Below are 16,493 nucleotides of genomic sequence, written 5' to 3'. Positions count from 1 at the left end.
CATGTCTTCAAATCCTCCTCTCTTCCTTTTTTTTCTTTCTTTCTTTTTTTTTTTAATTGAAGTATAGTCAATTTACAATGTTGTGTTCATTTCTGATATACAGCATAGTGATTTATTTATACATATGTATATGTTCCTTTTCATATTCTTTTTCATTATCGGCCATTACAAGGCATTGAATATAGTACCCTGTGCTGTACAATAGGACCTTGTAGTTTATCTGGTTTTTTTTAACATTTTTTTATTGAGTTATTGTCATTTTACAATGTTGTGACTTATCTGTTTTATATACAGTAGTGTGTAACTGCAAATCTCGAACCTCCAATTTATCCTCCTCACTCCTTTTCTCCCACCTAGCTGGTAACCATAAGTTTGTTTTCTGTTTATAAGTCTGTCTCTGTTTTGTAAATAAGTTCATTTGTGTCCCTTTTCTTTTAGATTCCACATATAAGTGATATCGTGGTGTTTTTCTTTCTCTTTCTGGCTTACCATTAAATGGATGGCGTGTGATTCATGACTCGGTTAAAGCTGTTAACCAAAGAAAGAACATGGTTCACTATAAAATAGGTCAGAACAGCATACTGTGGAGGATTTTTCACTCTTCCTATGAGGGAACTGAGATAAAAGCTAAAATTAAAAAAAAAAACCTGAACTCTATTTTTTTAAAGAGGGAGTCTCCGCTCTTGCTTTTAGAATAATAAGGTAATATGTAAAGCACAAATAATATTGTCCTGGAAAACATTAGCCCCTCCCCATATGTAAATGAATTATTTTTCTAATGGACACAGTAGCAAGTTTTTTTCAAGTGAAAAACTACACTTCTAGATGGAGTCACTTTATGAGAATTACCAGCTTACATGTTTATCTCCACAGCTGTGATGACCTCAGATTAGTGCTTACCAAAGGTTGTACCTGGTCTGCAGCATCAGCATCCCCTGAGAGTTGTTAGAAATGGGGATTCTCTGGCTCCACCCAGACTTCCTGAGTCAGGAACTCTGGGGGTGAGGCCCAGCTGGTGGTGTTTAACCAAGTCTTCCAAGTGATTTTGGTGCCACTCAAGTTTGAGAACTGCTGATTGAAATAAACCTAGATCACTGATGAGTCAAAGTCAGGATTTTTTTATTAGGATTATTCCCCTCAGGTAGCATACTGATTCATGAACAGTTACCATGGGGTGTTTTCCCTGGCCAGTTTCCCATTTTGTCACAGAAATATCTTAAATTAAAGGACACGAACAAAGCTCTAGACCTCCCAGAGCAGAGGGGACAAGGAGTAACCCCACTGCAGAGAGAGGTGAAGTAGATACACGGGCTGCTGACTCGGGAAATAACCACCTTGAGAAGTGTGGGCAGTGCAGAGCCCATCCTCCCTGTGTGACCTTGGGCTGGTCACTTAACCTCTCTGTGCCTTAGTTTTCTCATCTGTAAAAGGAGAGTTATATTATCCATCTCATGTTAAAGAATTTTGTAATTCTTAACAAAATCCTGTAATTTTGTAATTTCCCAGGAGGGGAAAGAATGTACTTCACTTTGCTACATCTCACCCACCATTGAGCTCCTTGCCTTTTGAGGTCAATGAGGAGCAAAAGGGGGCCAAAACACCCAACAGGGGCACAGGGTTTGCCCTGAAAGATCTCAAAATTTCAAAAGGGTAGTTGTTGGTCAGTGTAAAGATTTAGAGAGTTATAAAAATGCTATTCAAAGCCTGTAAACTGTATCAACCATCAGTTAAAGACATGCAGACCAGGATATTCTGAAGACTTTGAACTTGAGAGTTTTCCCTTGTGTTATTAAGCCCTTAGGTTCTTCTTCCATTGTATTTTTTCAGAGCTGACCTTTGGCCTTCTGAGTTACGGAGAAACTCCAGCCCTCCCTTGCCCTCTGAACCCAGAAAGCCTCCCTTTCCTGAATAATTCAGTCACTTGGCTGCAATTGTGGGATCACTTGGAAAACCTAATAATCACCCTCTAGGCCCTCCGGTGTAAATTTCTGAGCCTGCCCCCCAATATGATCCCCTGTGTCCTTCTTTCATGGAATTCATCCCATGGAGTTTCTTCCCAGTCACTATTCCAGAGGCTTCCAAATCATATCCAGACTCCTGCTCAGGTTGGAAGTATTCTCCCATATTCAGTCTGACCAGACTGCACACCCACCCACACTTCACAGCCGTTTCTTCTCATCCTCCTGCTCAAGGGCTGCAGATCGCTGGTGTGGGCCGTTGGTTAGTAACGTGATGGTTCGCTCAATCTACCACCTAACTTTCCACCTTCCAGGCCAGTTTGCTTTTCCATTGAACCGTTTGGGTGGTAATACATTCTTTAATTCAACAAAATTAATCGAGCACAGGCGATGTTCCAGCTTGGCATATCAACAAAACAAAGCTCTCTGGCTTGTGCAGCTTAGATTCTAGTAGGAGGAGACAGATGATAAGCAGCAAATATAATAGGTGAATGTTTCTGTGTCGGGAGGTAATACATGTTGTGGACAAGAGCAAAAGGGGATTGGAAGTGTGGGGTTGAAGGGGGTGGGTTGCAGTTTAAATGATGTGGCCCGGGTAGGCTTCATTGAGGAAGTGATGTTTGAGTCTGGACTTGAAGGAGGTGATGATGTGGGCCATGCAAACATCTGCAGGGAGAAGGAGCTGTCAGGACAAAGGCCAGGCCAGGGCTCCCTGTGCCCAGCAGGCCAGCATGGCTGGAGCCAAGTGAGCCCAGTGAGAGGAGATACGACACCAGCAAGGAAGGCAAGGAGAGGGGAGTCCCAGGTCACACGGACGTGGTCAGCTCATGGACGGACTCTGAGTTTTCTGTATCATTACCCCCTGCCTTGGCTCTTTTAATCTCCAGTTGCCATCACAAGCAGGGACTCAGGACCTCTTACACCTACTACCACACTCAGCTCTCACAGATTCCCAGGACAGCAGGGCGTTTATGAATGAGAGCATTGAGCAGGGAATGATAAAGTGATTCCTTCAAAGAGAGACTTCTCACATTAAAGGTTAACAGGGACCCAGCTCTCTTGACTTTATATGATGCCCTGTCATTTAACACACACAACGATAAAGGAAGACACAGTATTCTGGTTCCACAAAATACTGGCATGTGACCTGGGCAAGCTTTGGGTTCCTTTCCTGTCAAGACAGGACTGGCTCAGAATGTGTGGATTACATGCAGGGTGTGCAGTAATTCCGGGACCTGTTCCTCCACAGCAATACACTGCTTTCCATACGTGAAGAAGCGGATCCCCGTCATGTACCAGCACCACACGGACCTGAATCCCATCGAGGTGGCCATTGACGAGATGAGTAAGAAGGTGGCCGAGCTCCGGCAGCTGTGCTCCTCGGCCGAGGTGGACATGATCAAACTGCAGCTCAAGCTCCAGGGCAGTGTGAGCGTCCAGGTGAGCCAGGCGTCCCACAGCGCAAACCACGGGGCAGCAGAGGGAACACTCCTTTAGACCTTGGGAACTTCAGGTGGCTCACACCAGCAAGGGCCGGGCTGGTATAGATCCCTGGCTTTACCTGTCAGTCCTGCGAACTCCCCTGATGTGTGGTTCCTCCTGATTCCAAAGCCTGCAGTAGCCTTAGGGTCTCTCCACCCCAACCTCCAAATGTGTCATTCTCAGCAAGCTGTGTGTCCCGGGCAGGGGATGGCACTCCAAACAACCTGGTTTTTCTGTAATTTAGGGAATTCTAGGTGCTTAATTAGAAGCATCAAGACTCTCAAATGTAAAAGAAGTGTGGATAACCCTAGGTTTTCATACAAAAGTATTGTTTTCTGATTTCTATGAAAATTATATCTGAAAAGTTACTTTTAAGTTTCACTCTCTTAGTCGCATCTTTTGATTAATGAAATTCTTCATTTTAATATAGCCCAATGAAAATTTTTTCTTTACTAGTAATATTTTGTGTGTGTGTGTGTGTGTGCTCTTTAAGAAATCTGTTTCAGAAATGTTCTCCTGTGTTTGGGTTCCTATGTAGGTCTGCAGTCCATCTGATTTTGCATTTGGTAGGGGTCAAGACATTTCTTTCCTATAGCAGTTTGAATGATGTGTACCATTTATGGATAAAGTCATCCTAGATTTAGGTGCTGATTACACAAATATGTTCAGTTTGTGGAAGTTTATCAAGTTATACACTTACAATATATGCACTTTTATGTTTGTATAGTACACTTCAATCATAAGGGTTTTGTTTTGTTTTGTTTTTTAAGGTATTTTACTTATATGGTTTCCTAAGAAATTAGTAGATGTTAAATTGCTCCCTCTGGTGACCAGTATGCTTCTTGCTTTATTGTTTTTAAGTGTATATACATAATTCTAGCACCTGCTTTATGTGTGTGTGTATTCCTCTATCTAATTCTTTTCTCTTTCAAGAAGGGTGTGTGTGTTCATGAAAGTTACATGTAGATTGCAATATAGCGGTTTCATTTTGTGAAATCAGTTTTTGTCAACTTTTTACCAGATCCATGCTAAGCTGTTACCTCCCATTTTTCTAAATGTCATTCACCACAAAAGTATTTACAGATGTTTTCAGCCTCTTCTCTTCTGGCCCCAAAGACTTATGTGCCAAAATGAATTATTGAGTGAATGTGATAAAATACTCCAGCAATGTGCGTGAGTATGTAATGGGCCGGAGGCCACAGTATTCTGCAACTAAAACCAAAACCACTCAGTAACGTGGCCTGGCCTGGGAACATCCAGCCTCTGTCTGAAGGCCAATGGAGGGGTGTGTGTGCCAGTAAATGGTGAAACTGGAGAGGATGAGCTTTCTAAAGGGCAAAATGTGCCCGGCCATTTGACAGTGACCTTAGAGTTTTATAAATGCCCGATCATCTTTAAAAGCAAAGAATTCCATAATGAAATGAGGAGATTAAGTTTATACATGTGCACCCTCTAGAGTAACAACAGAGTTGGAGTCAGGAGAAATGAACTTTGTTATTTTATTTGTGTGTTTCTTTAATTCTTCCACCAAGAGACTCTCTGGGGATGCTACTGTACAGTATAGAGCCATCAGGGTGGCTTTGTGGCTCTGCACTCCACTCCAGGATCTTGTTATGTCAGACTTTATCAAGTCTCATCAGCTTCTCCTTTTCAGTTCTTCTTAAAACTGAGCATCTGTATCATTTTGGATAAATGTTCATTTGGGTCATCTTTAGGTTATTAACATAGCTCCCTACACTTACCCAGTGACATACCCGGTTGTCACAGGGGGTTAGCTAGTTGTTCCTGTCTCAGAGGGCCCACCTGTAACCACTGTGCCCCTCTGTCTCCCCACCTCTGGTGTGAGTTCAGTTCACAGCTCAGTTCCCCAGCTGTTACTGTGAAAGTCCTCCACACCAAGGACCAGGAAGACAGACAGCCCTCCCTACCCATTACCTTCCAAGCCCACTAGATCTCCCAGGAAAAACCATGCCATAATCACATGGCCCAGACCTTCCCAAACTGCCTCAGGTGCCCAGAACTTTCTCGTTCCCAGCCAGTGTGTCTCACCTTCTTTCTCTCCACACTCCCGCATTTCCTGACTTACCCAACCTCAGAGAACTCTTCTTGGCTAATTGAAAGAGAGATGTGGGGTTCTGATGCACTCATCCTGTGGCTAAATGTCCCGAGTCTTTGGTCTTCCAGCCCACCTCAGATGATTGGTTCATTGGAAGACAGCAAATCAGCTTGTCCATGGCTGTCTACATGATTCCACTTGGTGAACACTTGGGTTTTTAAACTGTTCCATATACTGTACTTTACAGTTTTCATTGAGCTCCCCAGATTGACCTCTTAGCTCATTGTAGTGTAGCACAAATACCAGTTGGAAGACTTGGGCGCTGATCTCAGTTGTTTTGCTTATTGGCTGATTGACCTTGAACAGGTCCTGAAGTTTTTCAAGCATTGATTCTTATTGCATAAAATAAACCATCATCACAAGTGCTTTGAGGATGACTGAGATGATAAAGTCAAATAGCTTATAACCACATGAGCTTTATTCATGGTTTTCTCTTTGGGTCCTAAGTTCCTGGAGGGCAGAGGTCATGATTAACTCACTCGCACAGCATTTTTAGCAAATGCCAATGGAAATGAACTCAGTGATCATGACTATTTTCTTCATTATTTCAATTTAAAATCTTTGTTCTTTGTCTAGGTCAATGCTGGTCCACTGGCATATGCCCGAGCTTTCTTAGATGACACAAACACAAAAAGATATCCTGACAATAAAGTGAAGTTGCTTAAAGAAGTTTTCAGGTAAGGCACACTGGAAATGTCTTTCTCTTCAAGTATTAATCATTTCTGTGCTCATTCAAGGAAGAGATACCACCCCTTGGACTCTTTCTGTTTTCTTGGACACGCCTTGATTTCCCTCTCCCGCACCATTTCAGACAATTTGTGGAAGCTTGCGGGCAAGCCTTGGCGGTAAATGAACGGTTAATCAAAGAGGACCAGTTAGAGTACCAGGAAGAAATGAAGGCCAACTACAAGGAAATGGCAAAAGAGCTTTCGGAAATCATGCATGAGCAGGTAAGTGCCACACTGGGGGTCTTCTCATTTTAGACAGCATGCATCAGTTGGGTCTCAGGTGAACCCTCTTACGGCCTACGCCCTCTGACATCCTTCCAGAATTTTGCTCTCTGATGAATAATGTAGCATGCTACACTGCTGCTACTTTCTACCCACAGGTGCCTAGGGACTGGCTAGTAGCTTGCCCACCTGTCATTGTTTAATGTGACCAGAAGACAGCAGCCCCCTCCTCTTCTTCATGGCTCAGTCTAGCTCAGAAACAACCCACATTAAAAAAAAAAAATACCAATGCTGTTCCTAGAAGTTTCTTTATTCACCCAATCCTTTGAAAAAACCAGGTTTACCAGCCTGGTTTAAGGGATTGTCTGTTGCATTAAATGTCTTTTGCCATTTAACAAAGGAAGGTTGTTCAATTTTGACTGTTCATAGCTGACCTGAGTGCCCCCGTGGATTCCTCAAGGCTGCTTCTATATTCCTGTCCTTATGGGCAGCTTTCCTTATTACACTGCTCCCACTGCCCTCCTGTGTGAATTCCTTCTGGTAGGATTATGTATGTGGGCTCGGCAGTCATCAGAGGGGACAGCTGCCCAGGCAACCGGGTGAATGTCACAGGGCAGCTTCCCCATTATTGCTTTTGAGGGGTCCATTCTTCATCAACCACAGTGACCTCTTCCGAGTCACGGTGTCAGTCTTTATGATTGGTGATGGCATCTTGATAACATAACTACTTCTGTCTGCTCCAAACCTACATTATTTTCCTTCACTCTTGCAAAATGGAAGCCAAGGCCATTTGTGTCAGTTAACATAACATGTGATGATTTAGTTGAGAAGTTTCTGTTGCAGGAAACGAACGTAAATGTCTCAGCTTTAACTTGCTTTTTTTTCCCTCCATGCTAACACATGCAGATGGGATGGTAATGTCATTTTTAAATTTTATTTCTCTGGATCTTGATAACTGGCTCACATAAAGTTATTTCTGAGTTTGGGCACCTGCAGACCTAGGCATAGTGACAGTGCATGTGCAGAAGAAGGCAGCCCTCTCTTGGGCATTTAGAAAAGTAGGGAAAAAAGATGGAAATGATTAAAGAAATAAATATGTGAATAATTGAGCAGAAAGGAAGTGTCTCACAGGAACAAGATTTTGGAGAAAGGTCTTTTCTATGGGCCTCCATACTCCTCTAGGATGGTGAGCTTGATCAGAGGGTGCCAGCATTTGGCACTGGAAAAGATGAAAGTAGAAAAAAATGATGGGCTGAAAGTATTCAAATAAACTGCCAGATCGTATGGACACAATGCAGTGCTGTGCTCTAAATTGCACCTGAACTTTCCATAATCTCAACAACTATGAAGATTAAAGTTATTTGAGCCCTTCAGCAGAAGGGGTCATGACTTGGAGCAGCCTTGGTTTTGGTTTTTCCAGGGGAACCTCTGAGTGTGCATGTTCTTCTCAGTTTCCACCTGGCAACAGGTCCAGTCTGGCACTTAGAATTCTTTCCTGCATTACTGAGTGTGCGAGAGATTTGTTCAGGGTTGGACAGGCAGCCCCTCTGTCTCTCCTAGGATGGAAAGACCTGTAAGAATCTGTAACACCCTGAGAAAAGGATCTAGTAGAGAACACAGATGCTCCAGATTCATTTAAAAAAGACTTTCCCAAGGGACATGGCCAGGTCGTGTCCCCATCAAGTATGTGTAGGAGAGACTTCAAGGTGCCTTATAATCTGGTGAGTGTGAAAGGCTCTCCATTCCCTAACTTGTAAAGGAAACAAAACATGTTGTTCTTGACTTTCTTTTTAAAGTCCTGATCTGAAAAAGGCATTTATTAGATGAGCTGACACACTCCCTCTGCAAACTGCCAGACCCAGAGCTATCTGAGGGCACCATCATTCACGTGACATTGGCCAGTGGATGATAAGTTACAAGGAGTATCATTCAGGGCATTATGCTTCGGTAACGTTGTGTTTCTGTGCCTTGAGATTTGCCCCCTGGAGGAGAAGACGAGCGTTTTACCGAATTCCCTGCACATCTTCAACGCCATCAGTGGGACTCCAACAAGCACGATGGTTCACGGCATGACCAGCTCGTCCTCTGTGGTGTGATTCGCCTCATGGACCAAGTGTGGGGACTTGCTTTGTCATTTGCAAACTCAGGATGATTTCCAAAGCCAATCACTAGGCTCGTGCAAGACACAGGGGAGACCAAGCACAAGGAGAAGTCGTCGAGGGGAACCGAAGAAAAGGAAAATAAAGAACCATGTTATTTCACAGCAGATTTTCTAGAGGAGTCATAAGAGGGTATATGTATTTTTTTAAATCTCACTGGCAATATTCAACATTTTCATTCTGTCTTACCAGACATGTGTGGCGGACACTCTTAAGCTGGAGTTACATTTTATTCTTCCTTACAAAGTAGTATTAAAAATAAATGGCCTGGAGAAAACAAGTGTTCTGGAATGTACGTGGCACTGAAATTGAGGCCGGGGTAACTTTTTGCCTCTAGGCTAAGCTGGAGAATCTTGAAAATATTTTTTTTTCCTGTGGCACATTCAGGTTGAATACAAGAACTATTTTTGTGACTAGTTTTTGATGACCTAAAGGGACTGACCGTTGTAATTTTGTACCAGTGAACCGGGAGGTTTAGTGCTTTTATACTCATCTAACTTGCACTAAAAAAATACGAAAGCCTAAGAAACTATGTGAGCTTAAAGCTAGTCCAGCAGTTTAGAACCAAAGGCCTGTATTAAACACGACTATGCTAAAAATTTAAAGTAGTCCAGTATGCTGTTATGTACATAGAGTTTGTTGATACAGTCTTGGCGTTGTGTACATACACGTATGACATTTCTACATTTTTAATGCTCACATCAGCTTCTGCGTAAAGTTTAATTGTGACGGATTTGTGCTGTTCTTAGTATATGCAATACACTTGACTTTACTGTTTTATTCTTGTAAATAAAAAGTGCAATATGAAGATGTATACAGTCTTTGCTGTGTTAGGTTTATAAACTGTTTTAAAAATTTCATCCTTTTGCCAAAATGGTGGAGTTTGTCATTGGTAAATCTTAAATCTTGTGGTGAATAGTGGTGTCATTTAAAGCTTTCACCATGTTATATTTTCTTTTCAGACATTAATTTAGTAATTTTATATTTGGGAAAAATAAAGGTTTTTAATTTTATTTAACTAGAATCTCTGCCCTGCTGTAATTAAACATTCTGTACCACGTCTGTATTAAAAATAACATTGCTGATTTTCTTGTAGTGAGTATTGGGTATTTATTGTTTGACAGTCCTAAGAGGGGAAGGATATTGAAATTTAGGGGGTAAAATAATGTGTTATATGAAATTTGCTTTAAAACACTTGAGAGGGAAGAAGAGGATAAGTAGATGAAACAAAATTAACAAATGTTGATAATTGTTAAAGCTGAGGTTGGGTCAGTGGGGACTCATTATACCCGTTTCTCCACCTTTATGTAAGTTTCTGTGGTTTGCTTTTTAAGAGACAGGTCTAGGGGCTGGGTCTTCCAGAGGGCTTGGATAGATGCTTTGTTGCGCTGGTGTCTGGCTCTGAATTCTGTTTATTGCTCACAAGTCCGCGTAGTCTTGTGATACCTCTGTCTTTACCTCTTCAACTATATCAAGGCTTCTGTCTTGATGATCTCTCTGCTGGCCTTTGAGGTGACTGCGCCGGGACAAGGAGGTCACCTCTCAGCAGTGCATCGGGGCCAGGTGTGCACACACTCCCTGTGCACTCCACCATCACAGACCCCGAACCCCAGCCAAGCAATGGCTCAGACTGCAGGTACTGGTCCTGCCTCTGGTGTGCCCTGTGCCCCAGCAGGTGAGTCAGTTCCTTGTCACTCAGCCCCAGACAGTTCCAGTGATGGAAGGAAGAGGAGTCTTTCCACAGGAAATGAAATAGCCATTTTTCCTATTTGAAGGGTTTTGAAGGCTGCTTTTTTCATAACCATTTGAGGAAAGGAAGCGTGATACTGTGTACGTCCTGAGCATCCAGATGCCAAGGATCTTTCAGCATCTTTGGGACATTGTCCGTCAGTGGGTAAGGTTGAATTTACAGGTGGAGACAAGGTCATGAAGAAGACACAAGAATGATGCTCAGCCATCTGCAGCCCACTTATTAGTAGGTCCAGACTTGAGGCTCGAGAACATTCTCTATCGAGGTTTGCCCTGAGTTTCTGCCATCCCAGCCCTGGATAATAAACTCTGACATCAGCAGAGATGGGTCCAAGAGTTTGTCTCCTTTGTCAACTGAGCTGGATTTCCTAGTCATAAATGCTTCATTCAGAAGCCATAAAATTCAAGTCATCATGTAGTTAGATAAATATAAGTCTAGAGAGAGCTAACTTGCTATCTCATGGTTAAACTTGGGAAGTAATTTATATAGATTTCATGTCAGATAAGATTCAGTCTGGAAGGTGACCAGCTTCATTAAGTACAACAGTAGAGAAAGGGGTCATCCCTAAGTTGAAGACATCTTTTGACCCTGCACTGAAACACATTCACATCAATTAAAAACTTCATTTAGCTGCTGTATAAAATTTAATTTTGATACAAAGTTACACATTAAAGTAGCAGTTTGGAAAAAGATGGGTTTTTTAACATTGAGAAATGTTTATCGCTATTTTTCAGTAAATGTTTTAATGTTTTCCATAGATCTTTTTGTACATGAGTGTGGAGGGGAGGTAATCAGCTTTTACTTTTTTTTCATATATTTTTTTTAATGGAGGTACTGGAGGTTAAACCCACAGCCTCGTGCATGCTAAGCAGGGGCTCTGCCACTGAGCTCTACCCTCCACACCAGCATAGATCTTATTCTTTTTTATTGAGATAAAATATTCATAACATGCAGTTTACCATTTTAACCATTTTTAAATGTATAGCTCAGTAGCACTAAGTACATTTTCGTTGTTGTACAACCATCACCATCATTTATCCACAGAATTTTTTCATCTCCCCAAACAGAAACTCTATACCCATTAAACAGAAACTTCCTATTCCTTCTTTGGGAAAATTGTTTTGAAGTAACTTTGGCATTAAAACTCTATTTGAGAATAAGACTTACTGTATGATTCAGCAATCCCACTTCTGGGCATACATCCAGAGGAAACTCTAATTTGAAAAGATACATGCACCTCAGTGTTCATAGCAGCACTATATACAATAGCCAAGACATGGAAGCAACCTAAATGTCCATCGACAGATGAGTGGATAAAGAAGTTGTAATATATTTACATGATAGAATACTACTCAGCCATAAAAAAGAATAAAATAATGCCATTTGCAGCAACATGGATGGACCTAGAGATCATCATTATAAGTGAAGTAAGCCAGAAAGAGAAAAACATGGTAATATGATATCACTCATGTGGAATCTTAAAAAAAAAGAAAAGGAAAAAAAAGGACACTGAACTCATCTACAAAACAGAAACAGACTTGCAGACATAGTAAACAATCTTATGGTTACCAGGAAAATGGGATGGGAAGGGATAAATTTGGGAGTTTGAGATTTGCAAATGTTAGCCACTATATATAAAAATAGATTTTTTTTAAAAATTTCTGCTGTATAGCACAGGGAACTATGTTCAATATCTTAATAATCTTTAATGAAAAAGAATATGAAAATCAATATATGTATGTATATACATGACTGGGACATTGTGCTGTACACCAGAAATTGACACATTGTAACTGATGGTATTTCAGTGATGAATGAATGACACATTCAACTGATGGTATTCAATCAAAAAATTTTTTTATTTCCATCAACAGGATCATTTGCACACTTTTGTACGTGCACAGAGTGGAGTACTATGTAGCCACAAAAAGGAATTAATATCTCTGTTCTGTCAAGATACCATAAGTTAAAAGCACAAGATAAAGAAAAGTGTGAATAATGTGCTAAATACAACTAAAACCCCTGGACGTTATACATGAAAAAAAGCAAACAAACGTAAGAAGACTCTGAATGGTAAAGTGAAGAAAGAAGACCAGCTAGGGACCTTGGGACCCAAAGAACAATACAGTGGGTAAGTTCCCCGGCTTTCTTTGCCTCATAGATCCCATATTTGGAGGTGAAGAAGCCAGCAACATGGAAACAACTACAGGGAAAGACCCCCTCAAAAAAATCAATACCACTTCGCACCCATTATTATAGTTATTATCAAAAAAAAAGTTTTGGTAAGGATGTGAAGAAATTGGAACCCTTGTGCATTGTTGGTAAGAATGTAAAATTGTGCAGCTCTTGTGGAAGATGATACGGTAGTTCCTCAAAAATTAAACATAGAATTACCACTGGATCCAGCAGTTCTATTTTGGGGGGATATGCCCAAAAGAGTTGAAAGTAGAGACTTGAACAGATATTTGTACACCGATGTTCACAGCAGCATAATTCACAATAGCCGAATGATGGAAGCAGCCCAAGTGTCCACTGATGGATGGATTAACAAAATGTGGTATACACATACAATGACATTTATCTAGCCTTTAAAGGTAGGAAATTCTGACACGTGCTACAACATGGATGAACCTTGAGGATGTGCTCAATGAAACGAGCCAGTCACAAAAAAATAAATCCTGTGTGGTTTCACTTATATAAATTCCTAGAGCAGTCAAATTTATAGAGACAGAAAGTAGAATGGTGGTTGCCAGGGCCTGGAAGGAGTGAGGGAGGAATGGGAAATGGAGAGTTAGTGCTTAACTGGTCCAGAGTTTCAGTTGGGCACAGTGAAAATGCTGTGGGGCTGGATGGTGGTGATGACTGTGCAATAATGTGAATAGAATTAATGCCACAGAACATACACTTTAACATGGTAACTTTTTGTTTGTTTGGTTGGTTTTTTGTTGGTTTTTGTATTTTTTTTATTGAAGTATAATCAGTTTACAATGTTGTGTCAGTTTCTGGAGTACAGCACAATGCTTCAGTCATACATAACATGGTAACTTTTATGTTACCCTATTTAATCACAGTTTAAAAAAATTAAGGAACAGAAGCTGTTTTTTAGCCAAAGGAAAGTAAAAAAGGCAGCATAGCAAGACAGGAAAAACTGGGGCAGTAATGGCTCTACTCAAGCCAACACCACAGAAGAACCTGCAGCCCCACCCACACCCACAGCAGCAACGGCCAGGTGGGGAGCTAGACCCCCACCCTCTCAAGGCTGGAGCAGGGCTCCCACACACTTGCCAAGGTGGTGTCAGGAAAGGACTGAAGAGGGCAGGACTTCCATCCATGCTGACCTAGCAAGAGTCCTGCCCGTGATGGCCACTGGGGAGCCTGGACTTGACAACAAAAACATGACCCATAAAAGAACAAATTGGCACATTGAATTTAAAAAGTAAAAGTTAAGACTTCAGCTCTGAGAAGACCCTGTTATGAGAATGAAAATACAAGCTACAGACCAGGAGAAAATACTTGCAAACCAATATATCCAACAAAGCAGTAGTATCTAGAATATATAAAGAACACTCAAAACTCAACAGTGAAAAAAAAAATCGATCCAATTAGAACATGGGCAAAGACTTGGGGAAATGTGTTGCTGGAGAGGATAGTGACACCACCACATGCTGGTGACAATATGGAGAAACCGAGTCACTGGTAAATTGCTGGTGGGAAAGTTAATTGGCACAGATGTTCCGCAAAAAAACAGTTTGGAGTTTCCTGAAGAAGCCAAGTAAGTGATGACCACGGAACCCAGGGATTGCACTCCTAGACATTCATCCCAGAGACATGAGAGCCTACACTTAGCCACACAACAGCCCGTGCACACATGTTCACAGCAGCTTTACATGTAATAGCTCAAAACTGGAAACCTCCAAGAAGCTCTTCAACAGAGTGCTGCCTCCGGGCCATAGGTGCTACTCAGCAACAGACAGGCAGGAACCACAGGTGCACGCGACACCTATGACTCCACAGACCACGCTGGGTGGAAAGAGCCCATCCCAAAAGGTGACATACTGTACGATTCCATTCATATAGCGTTCCTGAAGTGACAAAGGTATACAAACAGAGCAGACAAGTGGTTGCCAAGGATGAAAAAGGGGGTGGGTCAGAAGAACGTGGGGGCTGTGAGAGGCAGCCCGAGGGATCCCTGAGGCTGCATGCTGCCTATCGGGTCCTGGCTCCTGTCCAGCCATGCGCTCTTACTGTGGGGAGGGTCTCTGTTGCCTTTCATGGGGTTGTCTGAGCCAAGACCGCAGCTGGGCATCAGGCAGAGTGCATGTGGCACTCGAGCTCCACACTCAAAGTGACCCAACTCTGCTTGGAGTTGGGGACACAAATGCTGCCAAGTGTTTCAGTGAAGTGTGTGCTGCTTTCAGCAAGCTGGTCTCACAAGATTAGAAAATTAACAAAGTTGCCTTTCCCTGAAACAGTCTGTGGTCTTCTCCCTCCTAGCTGTATGCATGTCCCCATTCTCCTTGTCACCATTTCCTTGTCACAAGTCTGGAGAGGTTCCCCATGAGCACAGGTAGAATTTGGATGCAGGTTTGTCATTCATTCTCTTGGCGTTGGTTTAGTTTACGACCAGATCAGTGCGATCTGACCAAGCAAGTTTCTGGGTCATGCTGTCCTTGGGACAGCCTGAGAACTCGGCCGTGAGTCCTGTTGTCCACCCCACCATCCTCTTGGTCATCATTGCTGATCATTTCCATTTCCTTCGTCACCAACTGATGGGATCAAGATTACATCTTTAGCACTTGCATTGCTTAGTATTCACAGGAAACAGCCTCTGTTCCTTGGAGTGGTAGGTCTCCTGAGTGGGAGACCATTCTTGATTATCCAGGCAGGCTGATGTAGTCAGTGGTCCTGATAGAAAGATGCAGGAGGGGTAAGAGTCAGAGAAGAAAGTGATGTAATGACTGAAGCAGAGATTGGGTTGATGCACTTGCAAGATGCAGGAAGGGGCCACAAACCAAGGAACGTGGGCAGCTTTTCCAGGATGGAAAAGGCAAGGAAGTGACTTCTCTCCTTGAGACTCTGGGAGGAACCAGCCCTGCCAACACCTTGACTTTAGCCCAGTGAAACTGATTTCAAACTGCTGACTTCCAGAAGTCTGAGATAATAAACCTGTGTCTTTTTAAGGCATTAAGTTACGGTGATTTGTTACAGCAGCAGTGGGAAACTAGCACTTTAACTAGCGCTATTACTTCAACTAGCGCTCACTAGGAACTAACCAGCAAATTGCATGTGCTCCACTTCCAGAGACCATGAAGTCCCTAAATCCATGTTCTCTTTCTGAGGTCTCTGTCTGCCCTCCATGTGGGGCCTTTTGGCATCGGAGGGACTGTGCCATTTGTCATATAGCTCCATCTCCTCTGTCCAGGTATGTCGCCCCGGTAGACAGATCTGTTCTAGATATCTCCAGCACAGGCCTGAACAGCAGTGCAGCCCCCAGGGTTTGGACATAACCACCTCATTTTGGCAGAGACCATCCCCTTTGTCCTTCCCCATGTCTACCTTCCCCTGACCACCACCTGGACCCCAGGGCACTTTGTAAATTTTTTTTCCTATTTGCGAAGATAACAGCTGCACCTTGCAGAAAACGCAGGCAGTACAGGAGTGTATAAAGAAAAGTGAAACCGCGGCGGTTCACCAAATTGCTCTCCAAAAAAATAGCAAGAGGGCAAGGGCAAAGCTCATTATTCTGTCTCCTTTAAAACTTAGCATCTTTCTAGGATTAGTGATGGTATTTGAAAGTTATCTGACAAATACTCCAATTACAGTTCCCTTTGGACTATAGAATCTGCAGCTTGATGGTATTATTTGGATTTGAGCAACTAGAAAAAAGACAAGGGAATTAAGCTACCAGAGGTGAATTGTGTCTTAGTTCAGTCTACACTTACTAGCTGTTTGACACCCGGCAAGTTTCTTAACTTTCCTTTGCCTCGGTCTTGTCTGTAAAATGGGGGTGCTGATGGTTCCCAATACCTCGGTGGTCCTGAGGATTACCAGAGTTAAGCACTTACCACTGACTAGCTT

The 16,493-nt window shown here is 42.4% G+C and overlaps 1 protein-coding gene across 9 annotated transcripts in view; it reads left to right on the top strand.

The window, feature by feature from the left end:
• DOCK9 (dedicator of cytokinesis 9) overlaps positions 1-9,760 on the top strand; it is a 254,743-nt gene extending 244,983 nt beyond the window's left edge. For all 9 annotated transcript variants that reach the window (XM_006208324.4, XM_072976485.1, XM_006208321.4 and 6 more), the window contains 4 exons: positions 3,208-3,398; positions 6,133-6,233; positions 6,368-6,506; positions 8,480-9,760. In XM_006208324.4, the coding sequence (XP_006208386.1) occupies positions 3,208-3,398; positions 6,133-6,233; positions 6,368-6,506; positions 8,480-8,602 (554 nt within the window). In that variant the 3' untranslated portion in view covers positions 8,603-9,760. The remainder of the gene's footprint in view (positions 1-3,207; positions 3,399-6,132; positions 6,234-6,367; positions 6,507-8,479) is intronic.
• Positions 9,761-16,493: the final 6,733 nt, after the last annotated feature.

This window comes from Vicugna pacos, chromosome 14, assembly GCF_048564905.1.
Source record: "Vicugna pacos chromosome 14, VicPac4, whole genome shotgun sequence".
Taxonomy (NCBI): domain Eukaryota; kingdom Metazoa; phylum Chordata; class Mammalia; order Artiodactyla; family Camelidae; genus Vicugna; species Vicugna pacos.
This window is presented reverse-complemented; position numbering and strand designations above follow the sequence as displayed.